Here is a 24,296-nt window from a genome sequence, read left to right as displayed (position 1 = left end):
AAATAATTTACTGGTGAGCACAATGCGTGTGCTAAGAAGGGAAGGCCACACACCAAAACTAATAACAATGTACTGGAGTCTCATGCTAATGGGGACGATGGGGGCATTAGATAAAGTCTGCATACCAAAAGCACTGAATACTTGAGATGGCAAATGGCTGCGGGGAGTGCTGCTTGGTGACTTCATAAACCTAAAGGACTTCCGGGTCTTCTCAGCAAGGGGGTCAGCAAACTATGGCCCATGCATGGGTCAAATCCAGCCTCAGCCTGTACACACCATGAGCTGCTGCCTGTGCACACCATGAGCTGCTGCCTGTACACAACATTTTTAAATGGTTGAAAAAATTGTTTAATATTTCATGGCATATAAAAATTATACGAAATTCAAGCATCAGTGTCCACAAAGTTTTACTGGAATGCAGCCATGCCAACTCACTTTTGTCTATGGCTGCTTTCTCCATGCACTGACAGAGATGGAAGGGGTGACAGGGACCTGGGTGGCCAGCAAAGTTGAAAACATTTACTACCTCATCCTTTACAGAAAGTTTGCTGATCTCTGTTCTAGGCCACAAAATCAAGTCATTTTTGAATGGTTCACAGCTCTCAACCTTGGTGCATGCTTATTAGTTTGGCTCTGACATACCCAGGACGTAGACATAGCCTGCCAGCCTAACAGAGAATGCAACCCCATTGTTAAGAACACTAGACAGGTCTAATAGGACCTATAGAGGCTGGGGTACATACCCATGATAACCAGAAAGATGTGAAAGGCTTTTCTGAATTGAAAGCAGGATGGTCCCAGAAGGTTTATGTGGGAATGAGTATGATTAAAGGTTTTCTCTTTGAAAGAACGTATGAGCTATCTCCTTCTACAGATGAGAATAAAACCATCCTCAAAAGGGCTACCACCTTTGAGCACTTACTAGGGGCCTATGACTGAGCAAAGCCTTTTGCTTTTCTTATCTCATTTAATGGTCATCTTTTCTAGACTCTGAGAGGCTGGCTGGCTGGCTCAGGAAATGGGAATCAAATCCAGGTTCGAGTCTAAAGCCTGTGTTCCTAACCACTCTCCAACTTGAAAGCAAAGGGCAAGAATGCTCACCAGGAATAAATGAGAGGGAAAGGGAAAGACCACAGGAATAGCGGAAGCAAGTTTATTTTTATGGCCATGAGCATTTTATTCCTCTCTCTCTTCACTCATAATATCCTCTCTTCCTTCAGTGTTTAAAGAAAGGAAAATTCACTTCTTCCAGAATCTTTGCTGGAGAGCAGTAGAGAGTGGAACTGAATAAACCGTTCACTCCAAGAACTGGTTGTCAAGCTCAAGCCTCTGCTTATCGACCATCAATTTGGTCTAAATTTTTAAGTATAATTGATAAACAGCCACAATGCACCTAGGTCAAGCCCTTTATGTGTATGCATGGCTTATCAACTGACAGACAACAGTTTGCTGTGGGAACAAAATGGCAGTGCTTTTGCACCTTTAAGACCACATGACTAGATTAAGACAACTTTAAAAGGCAAGTACTGAGCACAAATATCTACTTTTTCTTATTTTTTTTCTCTTAAGAATTATTCTAACTCCCATTTTATTTAATAAAAACATATATCTCTCATTAGGGGGGCCCAGGACCTCTCCTACAGACCCCTCCCCAGAAAAATACACATACACAAAAAAGATTAGGTCACAACTATAGGGGGTGCAGGAATCTCTTGAAGCCCATTCATGACTCTTTGAGGTCCACAGACCCCCAAAATAATCCTAGCTCTAAAAGCATATTACGAAATGCCTGTTTTACAGGACCAGGGTAAAGACCATAGAGCTAGCTCTCTCATCATCTTTTAGTTTCAGAGGCTAATATTAAATAAATACTCAAAGAAACTTCCTTAACTAGACTCTCATACTCTCAAAGAACGAATCTAATGACTTGAGTAAATAACCAAACCTAAAGTCATACATGTTCGAAGTCCAAATCAGTTTTCGTATAGTTTAAAATCTGCTACTTCTTTCTGCTCAGAGATTTCCCTAGGAAAGGAAGAAATGTTAGTATGGCATAGAGCTTGAGCCTCTTCTACTTTAACATTCATGAACATGTGAATATATAATAACTGTATAAAAGAAAACCACTTGTAAGATTTATTAAAAGATGTTCTCTCACTATATATGAGATGGAGAAAAGTCAATTAAAAGAGTGCTTAAATGTTCAACACAAAAGATCTGTGTCAATGCAATTGCCAGTTATGTAGCTAACAAAGCAGATTTTTTCAAGTTCAGAAAGGCTCAAATTTTGCTGTGTTTCCCACCACTTGAGTCAAGAACGTTCAGAAATGTTTATTTTCAGGTATACCTCAACTTTAAAGTCTTTCCAATCTCTCTTGGGCTTATTACTTCAGAAAATTCCTGGCACTGCCCAACAAAATACAAAATGAACTTATAAGTGTTTCGCCAGGACTCCATCTACGAATGACAGCCTGCCTCATGAAAATTTAAGTTACAGGGGGCAGTGATACTTTCCCATCAACAACATTAAAGATTATTTTAAGTCACTAGATACTGTTTCCAAATCAGTATTATGATGATACAGCCAAGTAACAAGTAACTTAAAAAGAACACCCTTTCACCACTTGACTATTACTTTTTTTATTTTTTTTGACTATTACCTTTTAAACAACAATGATCCCCTCCAAAATGCCACTTGGGATAGACAGTCAACTGACACTTCAACTTACAATATGTAGTACTTAAGATTTATAGTAATTCATCTTTTGGTTACAGTGTCTTCTCTTCCTCTAAACCAAGAAAATGAACAGGATCCCAAACCCATGCACAGCCAGCATTGAGGCCAATATTTTTTCAAAACCAGGAGAGATTTCCCACGGTGGGGGAGGGCAAGTTATACCTCAAAATATTCACTCAAGGTAAAAAAAATTTTTTTTGCCTTTGTGCTAAAAGTCAAAGGTGCTAACTCTTTAGATAACTGTTGAAGAGCATTACTGAAGTTTAGACTTCATATATACGAATAAAATTCCCTGCATACTGATTTCTCGCTAGAGGTGATACACCCTTAACTGTCATACATTTGCATATATAGCTCTTCCTCTACAACTAAGAGAAAACCGGGAGAATGAACCCAATTTGCTTAAGGAAACTGAAACAACCAAATCCATCCTCCATAGATGCTTCATCCCTAATATGAAGAAGCGAGGCACCTGGGGGGCAGAAATCTTAGAAAGTAACTCAATAGAACATCAAACCTGGGTTGAAAACTCAGACCCGCTTCTTGCGGCTCACTGAATCGATCCCACTGGAGATCAAATCAGCCGGACTGCTGCTGCTTGTTTCCTCTCGCCCCTCACCACCGAAATGTTGCCATTTGCGAGAAACCCATCGAAGTTGAATCAAAGTGACTTTTGGGAAAAGATACCAGTATCACCGGCAGTGTGCTCCAGAAATGTGTAAGTCTACACACTAGGGATCGTTTCTTATCGAGCACCTCCCTCTCCCTTCACTTTCGACTTCCCCTTAAGATGGGGGCAGTTTTTGAAAATCACAGAGAAAAATAAATAAGAGCACCCCATCCCGGTCACCGACGGGGATTCCGGCGCCCAGGGAGGACGGCCGGCAGCCGGCTCCCAGTCGCTGCGTAAACTCCACCCGCAGGTCGCTGAATGTCTCGGGCCCCCTTTCCCAGCACCCGCCCGAGCCCCGAGGGGAAGGGGGCGGCCGCCGGGACCGGAACCGCGCCACCTGGAACCCGGGGCCTTTTTCGCTTGCCGGCCGCGCCCCGCGCAAATGTCCGCGCGCGAGACCCGCCCCGGCGCGCGTGGGCGCCAACTTCGCGGGGACCCTCACGCCGCGCCCCCTCTGTGCCCCGGGTCCCCCGACTCCCGGGCTCAGGCGGGCAGGGCGCCCCCTCCGCGCGCCCCGCCCCCCCCCCCAGGAGAGCGAGCCCACCCCCAGCGGCGGTAGCGGGAATGGGGTGGCGGAGCCGCGGTCGCCGTCCCCCGGGAGGCGCGGGGGGCTTGGACCCCGCGTGGCCCCCGCCGCCCCGGCGGCGCCCGGGCGAGCTCACCTGGCGTTTGGCGGAGGCCTCCGGGGCGGCCTCTGGGCGTGGGCCGGACGGGGGCAGCGGGGGGCGGGGGGGGGCGGCGGAGGCCGGGGCTGCACCGGGGCCGCCGCCACCGCCCGCCTGGCTTCGCCCCACACGCGCCGGCCGCGGCCGCCCCCGGGGAGTTCGGGGAGCGCGCGGAGCGCAGGTCCCGCGGCGGCGGCGGCGGCGCGGCGGGGCTCAGGCGGCGGAGCGGGCGGCCGCGGGCGCCGCCGCCTCTTCCTCCATGGCTGTTTACCCGGCTGCATTGTGGGAGTTTGACCTCCGCCGCCGCCAACCGCCGCCTCAGCTTGCGCCGCCGCCGCCGCCGCGCACGCCATGGGAGCCGTGACTGACGGTGAGGCCCGCTCGCTGCCGCTCCGGCCCGCTCCCCGGGGCCGCGCGGCCTCCCCGGCCCCCGCCGCCGCCTCCCCCGAGACCCCCGGTCTCCCCCGCCGCTTCCGGGAGCCCCTTGGCCTCCCCGATCGGGCCCCTCGGAGACCCGGGCTTTCCCGGCCGCTTCCCCTGAGCCCTTGGGCCTCTCCCCGGAGCCCTCCCCGTCCCCCTCGGAGCCCCGCGAACTCCGCGCCCGCTCTCCCGAGGCCGCGCGGGGCGTGGGGAGGGTGCGCTGGGAGGATCGTCGAGGGGCCGGGAGCACACGTGGGGGCCCGGGGAGGCCGGCAGCTATGCGCGGGCGGATGGTACCCGGAAGGGGTCCAGGCTGTCGGAGGATGTGGTGAGGGAGCACTGGGTGGGGGTGATGGGGCCCGAGGGGCGGCGAAGGGGAGGAAGGGGTGGAGGCCTTGCAGCCGGGGGTCCGGAGGACTTTTGGAGAGCTGAAGGGGAGTGGGAACTCCGGGGATGGGCCGAGGGTTTCGGGCCAAGTCGGAAAGAAGGGAGTCCCGGGACAATAGTACCAGGGGTGTCAGCGCACAGAGGGTGACACCTGGAGGAGTCCTCTGGACAGATTGGGAAGGTCCCCCAGACAATGGGGTGGATCGCACTGAGGCCTGAGAACTAGCCCTGGCTTGGGGGTAGGGAGAGGGATCTGGGGACAGTATCTAAAAAGAGTAGGTGTGGACGGGGTATCCGGAGGACAGTCAGGGACTGTGCCTGGGGAATTAAGAGGAGCCAATATAGGGATGGGGCCACCTGGGGTAGATCAGGACACTAGAAGATTCGTTTGTGTGTATGTCTTGGGGAGGGTGGTTTGTCTGCTGGAATGGAGTCGGGGGAGGGGCAGGGGCTGGGTTTCTGGAAAGTTGTGAGGACAGTTTAGGAGGTCCCTCCATGTAAGGAGGGGCCCAGGGGGTGGTCTACAGAGTGAGAGCAGAAATAGAGTGACACCTTGGGGAAGGTGGGCAAGCATGATGGGCAACTGGAGGGAGAATCTAAGAAGGTATCCAGTTAAGGAGTAAGGAAGGCCTTTGACATTTGGGAAGGGGAGACCTAGGGGTGCAGGGTCTCCTTGAAGAAAGAGTGGCCAGTAACCTTAGATGCCTATAGAAAGGCCATTTCTAAAGAGTGGGAGATAGACAGTTTCCGCTTTGAAGGACCAGGCCACTGTGGGGAAGAGTAATAGGCCCAAATTTGTGATCATGATGAGGAGTAATGAAGTGAAGTCCCTTCAAGGTCCAGTTAAAACTTCACTTCATTCCAGTTTCATTTATTCAGTAGATATTTATCCCACCTGGGCTAGGCCTTGGGCTTACAGCCCAGAACCAACAGGCAAGACCTTTTCCTCCTCTGAGGTCACAGTCTGGTGGGAAAAACACGAGATAATTAGTTTTCACAGTGGCAAACGTTACTACAGAGGAAGTTCAAGGTTCGGAACTGTAGAAGCATGTAACAAAGATTGCTTATCCATTCTCAGAGATCAGAAAGCCTCCCTGAAAAAGTTACTCTTAATCCCGTTTTTTGAAGGATAGCTAGATGTAGTTGGATTGGTATGCCAGGTGGAGAACTACTTGTGCAAAGGCCACAAAGCATTGGAAGAACTCAAAGATGGTAAGTGTTGGCTAGAAGTTAGAAAGTTATGAGCCAGAAAATTTTGAGGGCAATGGGAAACCATTAAAAGTTTTTTTATCATTGGTGGGATGTTATCAGATTTGCATCAAAAACAACCACCACACTCTACTATGTGAATAATGATGAGGGGAAGGGAAAGTGAGAAGTGGCCTCTCTCCTTTCTAACATCTATATAGTATTGTTAGTATGTCAAGCATGTTCTAATTATTATCCCCACTTTACAGATGACACTGGGACACAACGAGGTGAAGTAACTTGCCCCAGGTTGTACAGGTAGCAAGTTATAGAGCCTGAGCTCCACATCAAGCAGTCTGGCTCAGAGTTCTTCCTCTTCCCCCTTGTGCATCCTGTCTCTCAGCTACAGCTGCCATGGTCCTAGTGAGAGATGATAGAGGCTGGGACCAAGAGGGACTGCAGAGAAGTAGACAGGTGGGAGAGAAATTTATGAGGTCAAATGTCAGGAGATTGAATGGATGTGAGGGGAAGGGCCGAGGACTATCCCTGGTTTCTGATTGGAGTGACTATGTGCTTATTAGTGCTACTTCTCTATTCATTGAAGTAGACAACGGCAGGGGAGAGAGAGGTTTTGTCAGAAGGGAAATGGAGAGGGAAGATGAGTTCTAGTAAATGCGCCGATTGCAGTCAAATGCTCCCTACATCCAAAGAGGCCATCAGAATCCTCACTCTGCCACTTAAAAGCAGTCTGACCTTGTGCAGGTTAAATAACCTCTTTGAGCCTCACTTTCATTCCTTGTAAATGGGGATAATAATACAGTCTACCTCATAGGCTGGTTTTGAGAATTAGATGCAGTAAAAGTTGTGAAGTGCTTTGCACTGCCTCTGATACATAGTAATGTTCAGTAAGTACTATTAAATGTAAGAGTTGGTTTACTTGCCTCTCCTCCACTTTCGTTTGATGAGGACTGTGCCTTCTCCCTCTCTTCATCTGTGCAGATTGCCACTCCCTGCCTTTTCTGCCTGGTGACCGCCCATTTATTCTTCAGGACTCACATCAAATATTCTCTGCTCTGAACCAGTTGATCTTTCACCTATTAACCATATTATCTTATGTATGTTTCTGCTCTAGCCCTTAATACTTAATTTACTTATATGGCATATTCCAGAAAATATTTAAAGCAGCTCATTATAATGAGAAAACGTTAAAATAAATGGATGAGGAAACAAGGCAAAAAGAAGATAAAGACTAGTAAAAAACAAGAGGAAGTTAGAAGCGGGGTGATCCTTGTAATCAGGGGGTCAAATCTGTATGTTAATTAAAGGTGCAAGTGACTTGTTTCCCTGGCTGTCCATACCAAGAGGCAGGACCTAGGCCATCCTGTGATCTAGTTTTCATGAGAGCAGGAAGGCAACATTAGATACCCAGGACAAGCAGTGTGTGTTTGTTTTTTTTTAAATTTAAACACTAAAAAATAAGCTTCTCTTTAGGGTCCTCATAAAGAAAAGCCAGTGTCATATCCTTAACCTCTTTTCAGCACTGAGGATCATAAAACTGTTTCTTAGCACATGCCTTACTAGGTCAAAGAAGGCTAAATCACAACTTAGAAAGGCATTCCAAAGCAGATAGACCATGTGGTTTAGGTGAATAGCTCTGCTGGTCTGCCTTACTTCAGAGCAAGGTTTTTTGGCTTTTTTTGTTTTAAGAATCATCTAGACCATAGAGGAAAGGACAAGCCACAACTTCTTTAGGTAATCTCAGTAAACTTGATTTTCCTCAGCTGAGCTTTTGGTAAGAATCAAGCAGGAGTGAGTGATACATAATGTAAATATCTATTACATGCCTCCCAAGCACAGTGCTGGCTGTAACAGTAGACTGTATAGAGGAAGGCCCGACTCTTACTTGGGGGAGGGAAGCAACAGCATGCAATCAAGTAAGTAAGTAAGATAATTTCCGAGAAAGAGCATAATTTGGTTCTGAGAATGAACTAGATGGAATAAGAGAGAGAGTAATGGGGGAGAGCTGTGGAGAGTTAGGTTAAAATCAGGTGCTCAGGTGTGACCTCTGATAAGTGGTGTTTACGATAAGACCTGAAGGGGTCCACTGTGTGAAGAGCCAAGGAAAGTATTCCAGATAGAGGCAACAACTAGTGCAAAGGCCTGAGGTGCAGACAAGCTCTGCACCCTTTAAGGAAGATAGGGAAGGCCACTGGGGCTGGATCCAGGTGGACCAGGACGGGTGGGATACAAAAGGAGGTCAGAGAAATAAACAGAGCCTTGCAGGCCATGGAAAGGAGATCAGGTTGTCTTCTGTGGCCACTCGGAAGTGATCGGAGGGTTTCAAGCAGAAGAGTTAGTGATACGATACATCTTTTGGATCATTCTGGGTTGCTGTATAGAGAATGGATTCTAGGAAGGCAAGAATGGAAACAGGGAGGCCAACGAGAAGTACTCCAAGTGAGAGACAAGGTGGGCTTGGATTAGGATGATGACATGACAGTGGAGAGGACTGAGGAGTAGGTGGCCTCCATATTTCTGTCATCCTCCTGAAAAGGTCTTGAAGAAGTTCCAATACCTGTCTCTGGAGACTAGAGGAGGGCTGATGTCCTCTTCCAAGTCTGAGTGCCTGGCAAGGTGCCGTGCCTTCATGTAGTCCTTACATCTGGGTTTGCATATCCAATTGGACTGGGAGCCCTTGAGGAGAAACTCTTTATTTCCTGTACAAGGACACATTGGTTAATTGGAGGAACTGCCCTCCTCAAAGGGAAGGAGAGAGACGCTATATTGTTACCTATAGATACTGAGCTATAAATATTATCACCAGTACCGTCGCCTTTAGATGGACGATGAAGTGGAAGTCCTGGGAAGTTAGTGGCTTACTGTCATATAGCTAGTTATCGGCAAAGCCATTCTCTCTCCTCCTCTGTTGCCACCCCAGCATTCTGGCTAACTGGAAAACAGTTTAGATGTTGTTACTGTTAATTTAAACTATGTTCACAGTTTGTATTTTGTATGTGTTAATTTAAAGGGTGTTAAACAGTGTTAGTACCCTGATAGAAAGCGTTTCAGAAGCACTTTTTTCAGTACAGAGAACATTAGGTATATATCTTGATATGCCAGAGCAACAGATGGGAGAGGAGAAGAGGGGTGGGGAGCGGGATGTGGCTGTACACTCCATTTGATAGAGCTTGTTGGTTTTGACAGCGTTTTTGTTGTTGTTGTTGTTTATTAAATTAGAAAGTGTCATGAATGGATAATATGCTTGTTAAAACTTGAAATAATGGTTTTTAACATGCCCATGAACAATATGACAGAATAATGGAACGGCACTATGACTTTTCTAATAATGTAATTGTGTATATATTCCTCTGACTGCAGAGGTGACACTACTCATCTGTAAAAGGAAGATAATCATACTTTATAGGGTGTTTTCAAGGATGAAGCGTGATTAATATATGTAAAGCACTTCGAAGTTGAGTGACCATTTAATTGATTGTCCAAACGAGGACACTTTTCAGAGTGAAAGGAAACAAACAAGAGGTATGGTCATCAAATAAAGGAGTGTACAAACGCTAAGTGTCTGCTGCTGCCGCTATTCCAATCTCAATTGCTGATCCAAAGTTAATTAGACATTTGTGGCCAAGGAGTTTGCTTGGCTTTTTTTTTCACTAGTGCCAATGGATTTGCCCACTTTGTGCCCTCATCTGTGGTCCCAGCACAGGGGTTTCTGAAGCAGTTCAAATATAAAATAATACTTCTTTAGCCAAGATAAAAGGTATCTCAAAGCAAGATTGGACTTTCAACCTTGACTTTATTAGGGCCATACTCTAGACGTTTAAATAAATCTAGAGAAGGACAAAGGCCCTCAACATTCATTTTTTTGCTTTTCTTTTTTTAATGTTTAATTTAATTTTGGTTTATGTAATTTACTTTGATATCAGCAATTTATTTAGACTGGGCCTAAGTGTCTCCCGAGAAATCCATATTTACATGGAAGAATCAAACCATCTTATTTATTCTTTCCACCTGACTTCTTTGTGTCTTAATATTGTTGGCCTTAAAAGTTGTTTTAATGATTTTAAGCTTCTTGAAAGGAGGGGCTAGGTGTTATTTTACCAGGCGGAATCCAACACAATGGGATATACGTAATTCAGCTTAATAACCCATAAGCGATGGTGATCTAGTGATGACTCTTAAGAGGAATCTAGGGCTTCCCTGGTGGCGCAGTGGTTGAGAATCTGCCTGCCAATGCAGGGGACACGGGTTCGAGCCCCGGTCTGGGAAGATCCCACATGCCGCGGAGCAACTAGGCCCGTGAGCCACAACTACTGAGCCTGCGCGTCTGGAGCCTGTGCTCCGCAACAAGAGAGGCCAGGATAGTGAGAGGCCCGCGCACCGCGATGAAGAGTGGCCCCCACTTGCCGCAACTAGAGAAAGCCCTCGCACAGAAACGAAGACCCAACATAGCAATCAATCAATCAATCAATCAATTAAAAAAAAAAAAAAAAAAAAAGAGGAATCTACACACACGTTGTTTTTACATGGCCTTAGTCTCTCCTCTAGTTAATAGGTCAAGTCAAGCCAGTTTTCTTTTTTCTTGTTAACACATCATAGATTTATTAAAGAACACTGATGAGAATTTTTAATACAGAAAAAATGAAGAAAAATACCTCAAAATGACCAGTAAGCTCTCTATCCAGATAACGACTGTTGATACTGTGAGGAAGACAAATAATACATGTCAGGAAATTCAAGAAGAAATGCACCAAGCGACAAGTGAAAACCTTCCCCTCTTCACCTTCCACTGCTAATCCCACTCCCCAGAGGTAATTAGTGTAAGGTGTTTTTTTGTGTACCCTTCCAGAATGATTTTTAAATGCCATAAAAGGCAAAAAACACCTTCTCAGGCGTCGAACTCCTGAGTTCGAGTCCCAGCTCTACTCCTTACTTCTTGTGGCATTTAATTTAGACAAGTAACTCAGTTCCTTCATTGGTAAATGGGGGTAATATCCACTTTGTAGGGCTCTTGTGAGGATAACTTAGCATATTATAAGCATTATGTATATGTTAGTTGGTGTGCCGGTATGCGCATGTAAAGTTTTACACAAATGTTTACGTGCTCTTTTGAACTATACTTCCATAATTAATGATACATCTTTGAGTTCTTTTGGAGCTTTTTCTACCTTATTCTTTTGTGATATTGTTTTTTTTTTTTTTAATTAATCCCCTTGTAAACATTTTTTGTTATTTTCTGTTTTTTACTCTTACAAATAGTATGACTGGAGATATTTGCATAGTTGTCTTTGTACACTTGTGGGAATCATTTCTAGAAGACAGGTCAAGGGTATATGTATTCTTAATTAAAATACATATTGCTACATTGGTTTCCTAGTAGCTAGCTGTTTTTTCCTGTGTAATTTTATCTCCAATTATCCCTTCCTGTGGTTTTCAGTTTGGATCCAGAGTGTTTAGGAACACCAAGAAAAAGCCAGTGGTGTGTTTGTGTGCCTGCAGAATTTCTTGCTAAACTGCCTTCAGAAAAGAAATGCTGATCCTCACTGTTAGATCACAGAATTGCTATTTCTTGAAAGCAGGTGAGATAGGGGGCTGTGCGGTCTAGCAGATCGGCGGGCACACTTGACAGTAGCTTAGCCCTAGGAGGAAGGTACATAACAGGCTCTTATCACTGGTTGTCAAGCCTTGACATGTCCCTAAAGTAAGTGTTTTGGAACTTGGCCCACCATTATCTTCCAAATTGTTCTTCTCTTTCCTTTTTTCAGTATTTTCTCCAAGAGGGTATGAAAACTTGTTTTGTAATCAAGGTTTTAATAGCCACTTTGAGAGAATAACAATTAGGGGTTTTGAAAGCAGTGTTAGTCTGGGTTTAGGAGAGATTGTCCTTTCCACACTAAAATGAGAAAATTCCTAAGATGGCTGTGTCAGCCAACCAGAGGCTTGGAAATGGAGAGTTGGTTTAGTGACTGTAAAGCAGTCATTTCTTCCAGCCTGTTTATGGAAAATTGGGCATTAAGTCTAACCCTTTAAAAGGACTTCTTGACGTATTTCTTTTAGGTAGAAAGTGGCATGTAAGACAGGAAAGGGTCTAAAATACATCCCAGTTTTTTGAGTAAATATTTGCTTATCACCATGCATGTGTCATAACTGATTTGAAAGTGATTTTTGAATGGCAGACATTTTGTAGGTATAATTATGGCACACATATAACTGAATCCAGTAGGAAATCTTCCTACGAGCCTAAAATTAGGTGGAAAACCACCACTCTCAGAGCAGATGTTAGGTATTTTGGTTTCAAGGCTTTTCCCAGATGGTTTTGATCCTCGTAGTCAGTTAAGAAAGTAATTGGGACAACTGAGGAATGATGTTGATAATATCACTGAAATAGTTTCTAAGCCATCTTCACCATTTTTACAGGTGGACCAAGGCCCGCCAGGATTAATATTAGCATGCAGATTGCTTACAGAGAGTTTCAGCATGATAATAATTTATGAAGTCAATGTATATAGTAAACAGAACATGTTTAGGTGTGTTCCATCTAGAGCTAATTGAGGAGGTACCATTAAAAATAACAATGCTGGTGTCATACACGCTGGGAACCGTCAGCAGCTGGCCATCTTTAAATTTAAAAAGAACAGAGGCTGTTTTCAAACTGGCAACTTACCCTTTGGTTTTATTTTGTTGCTGTTGGAGCTGTGCTCTGTACTTTATGTATGTTATTTCAGTCATCCTCATCCCCAGAGAATTTCCTAGGCAGCAACTGCCTATGCAGTTTAAGCTAGAAATATCGTGACCTTACAGCACAAAGCTTGAGACAAGCAAATTTGTGAGAAATCATAACTGGACAAAACTTTGTATGCATAATATATATCTACATGGGTATATAGATGTATCTATAGATATATCTCCAACATGTACTCACTTTTTAACATTAAGTTGTGAATTAAATTTAACATGAAGATAAGAATAACTTTTTTTTCCCTTTTTTTCTTTCCTACAATGAACAGGCATCATGCTCCTCTGTACACTTTTATTTCCATAAAGTTTCACAGCAGTCATATGAAGTGGATAGTTTTAGTTTTATTCCCATTTTTACAGGTGAAGTTAAAAGTTGGTCACAAATACAAAGTAAACACTGTGGACTAGCCAGAACGTTGGACCCAGGTTTTGACTTCTGGCCCAGGGTCTGGCTGTGAAGAAATGCTCTGTAGACAAAAGAGGGACAGGACTGAAGTAGGAGAAAGACCCGTGAATGCCTGGACAGCGAATCCCCCGTGCTACCAGAACTCATCAGACTGCACTCCTCGTGCCGACCAGTGTTGGCCCTGGCCCCTGCCTTTCGTAATTTGCCTTCCAGGACCTGCGATTTTAATCTCTGCTTTAATTCATGGCATTTTAGCTCCTACTGCGTATGCTTTGGTAGCCTCCTAGGTGCTTCACAGCTGCGTTCCATTTTGTACACTGCCCTCAACTTGATCCTCCTAGAAAGTCCAGCCATGAATCTTCAGCAACTCCAACTTGTTGCCTACCAGGAAGGTCTAAGTCTACCAGGATGGCATTTACTAGTGTGGACTCCCATAATCTGACCTCTAACTGCCTTTATGACCTTGGGTCTCGATATCTGTCTTCACACACATCCAGCCTCCCTATTGTCCTAGAGTACTCACAGCCAGATCCAGCCTTGCATTCCACACCTCTGCCTTAGCTCACAGCTTTCTCCCTGCCTGCTGGGGGTGGGGATGGGGAGTAGGGAAACAACTTTAGCTTGCTTTCTTTGTTTCTAACACCTCTATTGAGGTATAATTGATATACAAAGAACTACGCATATTGTGTACAATTTGATGCATTTGGGCATATACAGACACCTATGATACCATCATCACAATTATAGCTTGCTTGCTTTTTCAAACAACAGCTAACAGATTTTGGGTACCTATATGGTTCAAAAATCAAATAATATAAAAAATATTTCCCCATCTTCCAGCCTGTCCTCCAGCTCCCCAACTGATACTGCCCTAATTCCTTGGTAACCCCTTTTATTAGTTTCTTGTATATCATTCCAGGATATCTATGTGAATATAAACACATGAATATATATTCTTATTTCCCCCCATTTTTATATGAAAAGAAGCATGCCATAAATATGATTCTTCACCTTACTCTTTTAACAAGTTGTATTAAGTGGTCTCTCTCTCTCTCCCAGTACACAGATGTTTCCTCATTCTTTGTTTTTTATCGCTTCTTAGTATTCCATCATATTCTTATGCCGAAATTTATCTAACCCCCTGTTGACGAACATGTCATATTGCATATAGGCAAGTATATCTAGGAGATTTGGGTCAAAGAGTACATATTATTTGAAATTTAGATAGATACTATTAAAATGCCGTTTGGCTTTTTTGACTGATGATTTTCAAGTATCAAAAGAGCAGCTCAAAATCCTCTTTCCCTGTTCCCCCCAAGCTAAAGGAAGCTCTCCTCTTAATCTCCTGCTGTGTGTCTGTGTCACTCATTTAACAATCACAGCCTGCTCTGTGTGTGTGTGTATTCATATGGGTGTTACTTCTCCAACTAGAGTGAAGGAGCTCAGGTCTTTACTTCCTGTCCTCAGAACTTAGTCCGGTACCTACGGACACATCTGCTCATTGATCAAATATTCATGTCTTTTGTACAAGAAGGGAAATCTCTGCTATGGACCTGAAAATAAGATGGTTGCTGCTCGTCCTTGGTAGTGTTTTATTGAGACAAACTCTTTGGAGGGCAGATGGTCCCAGGCAGGCACCACAAATCCAATTTAAAAATCTTTATTGAGCATCAGAAATGTAAAGACACTGTGAGAGGCTGGAGAGGAAACAGAATGAACAAGACATAGGATGGGCCCTGATGAACCTTTTTCCCAAGTTTATTTGGCCTGTACAATGCTTTAAACATTTTTCTGTAGTTAGGATATTACATACATATATAAAAAGTACGCAGATCTTAAGTATACAGCTGAAAAGATCACAAAATGTATTTGAAACATTTTTAGTTAGTCACCAAACTTTAAAAATCTCTTGAAAAGCCAGCTCTGGTAATAGCTTCCCCCTTTAGGTACTTACTCCTCGATTTCCCTACTCCCTATTCCCTGAATTCATTTACATTTGAAATCCCTGGTCCTCAATAAAGTAGGGTGCAGGGGTATCTGAGAGGAAGATGGGGTTTCTTGGGGGCTTGGAAGATTAGAGATAAGAAGATCAAAAAGAAACTAAACAGCCTCAATTGACCACTGGATTGCTCACCCACTGAATGTTTACTTTTAACAAAGTTAAAACATTTGTGATTTTAGAAAATCAATTTCATTTTCTGCATTTTAATCTCTTCAAGGACTGTGTTTTGTCCTTAGTCTCCTCAAATAACATTGTTGGTGGTTAAATACGGAAAGCATTAGTTTATATTTTAAAGTGTAAAATTAAAACACTTGATGAATCTGTAGCTTGAGCCATCTGTCAAAGCCATGACTCTGAGAACAATACCTAATTCTAAAAATGTTTATCTGATGTCACAGAATAGATTTTAAAACTGGAGCCATCTGCCTTCCAAAGTTTATCTCTGTTGCACCTGCGCTCAGAAATGCTTCTGCCTACACACAGGAACTATTGTTTAAAGATTTTGCTGTATTCATCCTGCAGGCTCTCCAGGAATTATTCACACTTTAAAAATTATTTTTTTTAGATGCACGCATATGGTAAAAAACCAAGAAATCCTACAAAGTCATATAAAAATTAAATCCCTTCTCATCCTATATCTGTAATCCCTCTCACCAGAAACAGCCACTGTTACCAGTTTCTTGTGGATTCTTCCAAAGATAGTCTCTGAATACACAAACACATATATATGTGATGGGCGCACATATACACACATGGCCTCCTCCTTTTCTACACAATGGCAGCAAACTATGTGTTTCTCTGCACCTGTTTTGTTTTCATTTTATTTAACATATCTAAGGAGATTTTTTTGATATCAGTATATACATCCACACTATTCTTCTGGCTGCATATTATTACATTTAATGAATGTTTCATAATTTACCCAGTCTCTTACTGGTGAATGTTTAGGTTTGCAATCTTTCTACCACAAGCAGCACCGTTAAGAACGTCCCTTTACATTTATCTTTGTGCATGGGTGCACATGTATCTATAGGATGAATTCCTAGAACTGGAATAATGGGGTCAGAAAGGTATGTGCGTTTTGAATATTGTCTTATTGGCCAGCTGCCCTGCAAAGAGTGTACCAGTTTGCATTCCATCAGTGTGCGGAAGTGCGATTTCTCAACCTTTGCCATCATTGATTATCAGGTCTTTGATCTTTGCCAATATGATAGATGAAAATGATACCTTATTGTGGTTTCAATTTGCGTTTCTCTTGTTATGATCCAGCATTATCTTGTCCAGGAAGAACACTAGGTCACCGCTGCCAGGCAGACCCTTTGGGGCCCCACCTGTTACTCATCATTATCATCTGCGCTGCTTTTCTATTCCTTTTTTTTTTTTTTCTTTTCCTTGGAACAAAAGTGAGACAGACTTATTAAAAAAAAAAAGTCCTCATGGGGAAAGAAACATTACAGATATAATAACTAAATTACACTTTTTTGGGGACTTCCCTGGTGGTGCAGTGGTTAAGAATCTGCCTGCCAATGCAGGGGACACGGGTTCAGAGCCCTGGTCTGGGAAGATCCCACATGCTGCGGAGCAACTAAGCCCGTGCGCCATAACTACTGAACCTGTGCTCTATAGCCCGTGAGCCACAACTACTGAGCCCGTGTGCCATAAGTACTGAAGCCCGCAGGCCTAGAGCCTGTGCTCCGCAACAAGAGAAGCCACCGCAATGAGAAGCCCGCGCACCACAACCAAGAGTAGCCCCTGCTTGCCACAGCTAGAGAAAGCCCTTGTGCAGCAACGAAGACCCAACGCAGCCAAAAATGAATAAATAAAATAAATTTATTTAAAAAATTACACTTTAAAAAAAACAACAACAAACCTATTCCTTTTTCTCTGACCCATCTCATTCTCTTTTCCTATTCTGCCACTACATCTTTTAAATCTTTTCTTTCTTTTCCTTTTACCAGTACCTCACACTAGTCAGAGACATGAATGCTTTAGACTTCCTTCTGTCTGAACAGGTTTTTCAAAAAAAAGTTCTCCAAGAAATTATTGGCTTATTTCCCTGGTAGTACCCGAAAATTATTTCTACTCAACAATCCGGCTGTAGAATGCCAGTTCTGTGAGGGCAAGGCTTTTTTCTGCTATAACCCTAGCCCCTAAAACAGTGCCTGACCGAACACTTAATAACTTTCCATATATATATATGATAGTAAAACCTAACAAAATTTAACGTTTTAATCATTTAAAATGTACAGTTCAGTGGCATTAAGTACATTTACATTTCAATAATTTTCTTTTGGATTAATGAATGAGTAATGGTATTGGTTATTTTCCCCGAAAGTTAACAAGAGCCAGACAGTCATTTTAATTCACATTGTTCTTTCTTCCAGACGAAGTCATACGGAAGCGTCTCCTAATTGATGGAGATGGCGCTGGAGATGATCGGAGAATTAATCTACTAGTGAAAAGTTTCATTAAATGGTGCAACTCTGGATCCCAGGAAGAGGGGTATTTCATTTTGCTGTTGTTTCTATACTAATGTCCTGGTGTGATTTTTTTAGACCATATATACAGTCCTGTTAATATTTCAAATTTTCACTCACCTTAAATGTCCAGTGGAGTCAACTCTCTGTTAATCCAGAGTAGACTTTTCTGGCCTTCTCTTCAGAGGCCTGCTTTATGTTTATTAAAATGTGCAGAAGGCATAGTGGTAAGCAATGAAGGCGAAATTCAGACTCATTACTTTGGTCACTCTTAAAAGCAGGTAAGTGTTTAGTAAGACAAAATATCTAAATGAAATTTTTTCTTTTTTTAACATACTAATAAAAGTTGCTGCAAGGTTTTATATTTTTGATAATTTTTTTAACTTAAAATTTTTTTCATCATTTGAATTAGCTTTTCACACAGATAAATAATTATATAGAGTGAAAAAATTATGAGAACAGAATTGTGAAGATAAAAACCATCTTAATCAAAACATTTTAAAAAGGATTTTAAACAAAATTCAACAAATAGTTGTTTGAATTAAGCTTATATTGCTAAGATCTACAGTCCCATCTTTGCATTTGTAACTGATACAGTTTATAAATTCAAGTAAACCACATTTGGAAAAAGAAAACATAAGGGACAGATATTCTAAATTTTTTTTAAATAAAGCAAATTATTCTCTCAGAACCTGGTATAATTTACTTGGCAAATCTGTGCCTGCATTATAATACTTCAACTGGAAATCCACAAACATCTTTTTTCTCTTTCTCTCTTTTTTTTGTTAGATACAGCCAGTACCAACGTATGCTGAGCACACTGTCCCAATGTGAATTTTCAATGGGCAAAACTTTGCTGGTGTATGATATGAATCTCAGAGAAATGGAAAACTATGAAAAAATTTACAAAGAAATAGGTAAGGAAACTTAATTGTTGTTTCTATCTGTAATTGTAATTTTTATGGTCTAAGGGAAATAATATCTGCTAATATTTTTCTTTGGTTAGTGGTGAAATAATAACAATAACAACATTAATTGAAAGAATGTATTCTAAAATGATATGTAATACTTTGGGTTACAGCTATTTTTTAAATGCCAGCATCTATTTTATTAGCAATGAAACTTAATTTAAAAACATATTTTAAAATTGAAAATGGGCGGAGATTATACATGTTGTTATAACTATCTTTAAAAAAAAATAACCTTTTATATAGAATGTAGCATTGCTGGAGCACATGAAAAAATTGCTGAGTGCAAAAAGCAAATTCTTCAAGCAAAACGAATACGAAAAAATCGCCAAGGTAAGGGTTTTGTGGGATTTAGTGTGCAAATACTTTATTACTGACTAGTATTTTCATGCAGTTTTTAACATTGTGAGGGGAAACCTTCAGCTAGAATCAACCTGAATTATAAAAAAGAATTATGAGTTAAACTTAATTCTTTAAAACTATATTATTCTTTAAAATAGCAGAGAAGGAGGTCATGCTGAAAAAATATTTTGTTGTTGTTGGACTGTATTGATTAAACAAGTATTTTATTTGTTTTTTGTTTACTGTACTCAGATCCCTTTGCCTAAATAGTGTTATGGTTAATGAGCAAAGGTAATTTATTTAGGGTTTTGTTTCTTGTTTTTTTGTTTGTTTAATGGAACTACTTTCAAAAAACAGAAAAGAATTTAAGCCCAGTGAATTTTTTTTTATATATAAATTTATTTATGGCTGCGTTGGGTCTTCACTGCTGTGTGTGGGCTTCTCCTTGCGGTGGCTTCTCTTGTTGCAGAGCACAGGCTCTAGGCGCACGGGGGTTGTGGTGCACCACGGCATGTGGGATATTCCCGGACCAAGGCTCGAACCCGTGTCCTCTGCATTGGCAGGCGGATTCTTAACCACTGTGCCACCAAGGAAGTCCATAAGCCCAGTCAATTTTTATTAAGCACAATGCAAGCAAACATTTACAATCTGCCTAAATTTCTAATAAGAGGAAAGATAAAGCTTAGTTTTGTTCTGATTTCTTGTTTTTATTTAGCGTCTGTCTTATTTTAGTCCATAACAACTATTTCAAAATAATTTTAATGGCAGAGCATTGTTCCTCCTATAATGTAAATTGAAAGAAAGATAAAAAATATAATATGTAGTCACAATTGTGACATATAAATGCAAAACTAGAAGGATATAGAAAATGTTAATGGCTATTTTGGAGTTGTGGGGTTTTATGACTTAGGGGGTTTTTTTTGTTTTTTCTTTTTTTTACACTGTAACCCAAAAAATTTTTTATTAAAAATCACACTTATATCCAATTAATACACTGATTGCCAAAACAATGAATTTTACTTTTTTTTTTGCATTTTTTGTTTGTTTTTTTTTTTAACATCTTTATTGGAGTATAATTGCTTTACAATGGTGTGTTAGTTTCTGCTTTATAACAAAGTGAATCAGCTATACATATACATATATCCCCATATCTCCTCCCTCTTGCATCTGCCTCCCGCCCTCCCTATCCCACCCCTCTAGGTGGTCACAAAGCACCGAGCTGATCTCCCTGTGCTATGCAGCTGCTTCCCACTAGCTATCTATTTTACATTTGGTAGTGTATATATGTCCATGCCACTCTCTCACTTCGTCCCAGCTTACCCTTCCCCCTCCCCATGTCCTCGAATCCATTCTCTACATCTGCCTCTTTATTCCTGTCCTGCCCCTAGGTTTTTCAGAACCTTTTTTTTTTTTAGATTCCATATATATGTGTTAGCATACTGTATTTGTTTTTCTCTTTCTGACTTACTTCACTCTGTATGACAGACTCTAGGTCCATCCACCTCACTACAAATAACTCAATTTTATTTCTTTTTATGGCTGAGTAATATTCCATTGTATATATGTGCCACATCTTCTTTATCCATTCATCTGTCGATGGGCACTTAGGTTGCTTCCATGTCCTGGCTATTGTAAATAGAGCTGCAATGAACATTGTGGTACATGACTCTTGAATTTTACTTTTTAATGAGCTAATTAAGATGACATTTAATTCCTAATTCCTTATTTTTAAAAGATGGTTTTTGAATTCAGTCTAAAATGCATGTGGTCAGGTTGCAGTGGCCAATTTAGAGCAGGATATACCAACTTACTTAAGAATTAATGTCAATTTACAGTATTTTTATTGATTAAAGAGACTTTTAAATAAATGTGCCACATATCATTTCATAGGAAAACTTAACAGGAGATACATGACTTATCTTGGAGTTCTCAGTGGAGCAGAAACAAAGTTCCTGAACTATAAATCATTTCTAAGTTTATGAGATCTTTACCTTTGAAATGAGTGAGAAGTATAATTTTCTGTTGTCTAAGATCTGAAATTAATGGTAGGAGATAGATATATAGATATATAGACCTTGCTGATCTTCTATTTGCTGGGCAAATAGGGAATAAGATCCTCTTCAGAATCAGTTCACTTGATGATCAATAATGACTTAAGTTCACTCACGTTTATGCTAGCCTCTTGTATTCTGCCCAGGCATAGGTAAATGGAAAAACAGAGTGGAGGTATAAATCCTTGTTTGGAATACCTTTGAAGTCATGTATCCTTGAAATTATAATTGAAGCAAGAGAAACTGATGATACTCTGTCCATCCTTCAGTGTTTCCACTTCTTTTTGTACTAAGAAAGTGATTAGGAGAGATTTGTGATGTTAGACATTTTGGTTTGATAACAAGTTTCAAAAAACCTTATTTTAGTAAACATTTTTATATCTTTCAGAATATGATGCATTGGCAAAAGTGATCCAGCGTCATCCAGACAGGCATGAGACGTTAAAGTAAGTTCAGAGTTTTACTCTGAAAGGAACTAATCTTTATACGTAAATGTTTACATACTAGTCTACACATTCCATTTTTGTGGGAGTACATCATCAAAAGCAGGAGCCCGATCTTCAATAAAAAGAATTAACTAGATAAACACTTTTTAAACACAGATCTCAAAAACAATTAGTGAAAGAAAAACAGAAGACATATGCAATGAATTTTAAATTATTCCTAAGTTTTGGAAATACATACAGAATAATAACCATTTATAAAAGTTAGAGCCCCCCAAATATTATATACTTATACGGTATATTATTTAGAGATACAAATATATGTGTAAAAAAGGATTAGAATGATATAGTGATTGCCTGAATGGGGAGGAGAGGAGGAGAAAAAGGCCTGGTTCAGAGGACTAGGGGTAAAGTTCAAAGGGTATTTCAAGTTAATCTGCAATTTACCAAAAAAAAAGACTTGAAATAAGTATGACAAAATGTTAAAAGTTACCATCTCTTGGGGTTTGATATCCTGTTATCAAGTTTTTCTATACTTTAAAAGTTATCTAAAATTTAATTTTAATGAAAATTAGTGCATATTTAGAAGTTAAGAAATCACCTTTAGTTTTAAAAGTCTCATCATAATGGAGTATTATAACTCCTTATCTTTTATTTTTAAAATAAATACTATTTAGTAACTAAAAAGTTAGATATTAATTATGAATTCTGTTCCCCCAATTAGCAAAATATAACACTATTTTATTTTTTTCAGGGAACTAGAGGCTCTGGGAAAAGAATTAGAGCATCTTTCACATATTAAAGAAAGTGTTGAAGATAAGGTATTTGCATGTGATATATGTTAGCCTTTGTGTTCTGTATAGGTTTATAGATCAATGTGTATTAATTTTTTTTCTTATTAACACAGCTAGAATTGAGAAGGAAACAGTTTCATGTTCTTCTTAGTACCATCCATGAACTTCAGCAAACACTGGAAAGTAAGTAACAAGAGTCACAGAATGAATGTGTATGAAGATTTTTAAATGATCAGAGGCACGTCTTCTAAAATATACATTTTAGAGAGAGTGCACCTTCAGTTTCAGAACAGGAGTGTAGCTGGATGACATTAGAAGGTACTCATGTTGTTCATCTTTCTGATTATATGCAGAAAAGCCTGAATATGTATGATTTGAATACCTGTCTAGTGGTTTGTAAATTAAGAGAAATTTAAGCATGATAGATTTGGAACTGTTCTTGGTTTACTGTAGTATATTGCTATAAAGTAACAATTCAGGACCCAGGCAGGCAATAAGTGAATGAAATAATCAATGCATAAACACATTTGCATTCTCAATGAACTAGGTGCTTTAGAGACCAGGGGACTTGCTCTTTGTATTGACTAGAGTCAATTTTTGTGTTATCTGATCTTCTGATTGTTTGCAAAAAAGCCTAAGACCTAGATTTTTTTTTTTAAAGTGAAGTCTATCACATAAATTTTGCATTTTGATTCAACTAATAACAACAACCAAAACAGGACTTTTAAAACCAAACCCACTTGTATGGGTCAATTACAGTCATAGGCTGCCATTTTGCCATTTTTGCTTTAAATATATTCGCTAATAAAGGATAAAAGTGTTTTCATGTATTCATTAAACATATAATTTAAGCAAATTTGATTAAAGTTTTATGTTTCTTTCTCAATTGCAGATGATGAAAAGCTCTCAGAGGTAGAAGAAGCTCAAGAAACAAGCATGGAAACTGATCCTAAACCATAGACCAACTAATCACTCACCATTCCCAAGAATATTGAAGTAGCAACATGATCTTAGTGTGTTCAGAATTTGTTGTGCTCTTGAGACATTTAAAGTTTTGGCAGTGAACTAGGTTGCTTTTAAATTTTAATGCAGTTCATTCATATTTCTTCACACAAAGGGAGATGACTTCATTATATATTTGTTTTTATTGAAATGCCTTTTTTATACTTAAAAGATAGGAAGCAACATCCAAAAATGTTTAATGAAATATTTTCAAGCCAGATATGTTAGTGCTCATTGGTATTCTAGGTAGTTTTTAACTGGTAACATTGATTTGTTCACAAAATAAGTGGAAGATAGTGAGAAGGTGGCATTTCTAGGATGTACCTGAGAAAATTAGTCAATTTCTGGAAATCGTTACCACTTTTGAAAATGAAGTCCATGAATAGGCTCTCAGGAGGGCTGTGAACTTATGAAATTATGTACAAAATGTTTGTGGTGTATGCTTATTGTGGGAGAGGTTCCATGATATTAAGAATCACTGATATCAGAGGTAATTACAAGATGCAAAGTAAATCAATATGCATTACTTTCTAGATCTCTGTCCTTAATACTTCAGCAATGTGGTTATTAAATGTTTTGTTGAAATGTTTTCTCTCTATCGTTTTGTTCTGTAGGAGTCATTTTCAAGAGTCTTGCAAAAAGGATTTCATGATCTTTTTAAAAAATTAAGCCAGGTCTGAATCACTTATAATTGTCTTACGCATTGAATTACATGTCTAATACTTATTAGGGTCTATCCTTATCCATTTATTTTAGTTCAGAAACATAGCATTTTGCATGAATCATACCTTAATAATGCTACATTTTTGTAATTTTGATACAAACTCGTATCTTTAAAAACGAAAGTTTAAAGTTAGCTCAATAGTAGTCACAGTGAAAGTGTCAGAATACTTTTAAGTGCTTCCTCTAATTTCATCTGGCAAATTTCATGAGAGAAATTTCTTTGCAGAATTGCTATACCCTGATAAATATTTCTATTTTCCGTTAT

At 40.5% G+C, this 24,296-nt stretch overlaps 2 protein-coding genes across 12 annotated transcripts in view; one reads left to right on the top strand and one right to left on the bottom strand.

Moving 5' to 3' along the window:
- Positions 1–4,137, bottom strand: part of ATXN7 (ataxin 7) — a 140,742-nt gene extending 136,605 nt beyond the window's left edge. For all 10 annotated transcript variants that reach the window (XM_059940114.1, XM_059940112.1, XM_059940117.1 and 7 more), the window contains exon 1: positions 4,073–4,137. The gene's annotated coding sequence lies outside the window, so the exon portion shown is untranslated. The remainder of the gene's footprint in view (positions 1–4,072) is intronic.
- Positions 4,138–4,281: 144 nt separating this feature from the next.
- On the top strand, positions 4,282–23,893 carry THOC7 (THO complex subunit 7). 2 transcript variants are annotated; one of them, XM_059940127.1, is made up of 8 exons: positions 4,282–4,445; positions 17,616–17,733; positions 18,498–18,625; positions 18,923–19,009; positions 21,458–21,515; positions 22,267–22,333; positions 22,420–22,489; positions 23,199–23,893. In XM_059940127.1, exons 1-8 carry the CDS (start codon positions 4,427–4,429, stop codon positions 23,264–23,266), a joined length of 615 nt encoding a protein of 204 aa, XP_059796110.1. In that variant the 5' UTR covers positions 4,282–4,426; the 3' UTR covers positions 23,267–23,893. The 2 variants fall into 2 exon arrangements, with proteins under 2 accessions (XP_059796110.1, XP_059796111.1); XM_059940128.1 differs by lacking the exon at positions 4,282–4,445 and adding an exon at positions 4,558–4,823.
- The last annotated feature ends 403 nt before the right edge of the window (positions 23,894–24,296 follow it).

This window comes from Balaenoptera ricei, chromosome 11 (assembly GCF_028023285.1).
Source record: "Balaenoptera ricei isolate mBalRic1 chromosome 11, mBalRic1.hap2, whole genome shotgun sequence".
In the NCBI taxonomy this organism is placed as follows: Eukaryota; Metazoa; Chordata; class Mammalia; order Artiodactyla; family Balaenopteridae; genus Balaenoptera; species Balaenoptera ricei.
This window is presented reverse-complemented; position numbering and strand designations above follow the sequence as displayed.

Excerpts from the sequence above, each read along its gene's own strand:
- THOC7 (XM_059940127.1), top strand. Across the intron at positions 18,626-18,922 it reads AAAAATTTACAAAGAAATAG|AATGTAGCATTGCTGGAGCA; the intron begins GTAAGGAAACTT and ends CCTTTTATATAG. Across the intron at positions 19,010-21,457 it reads AATACGAAAAAATCGCCAAG|AATATGATGCATTGGCAAAA; the intron begins GTAAGGGTTTTG and ends TATATCTTTCAG.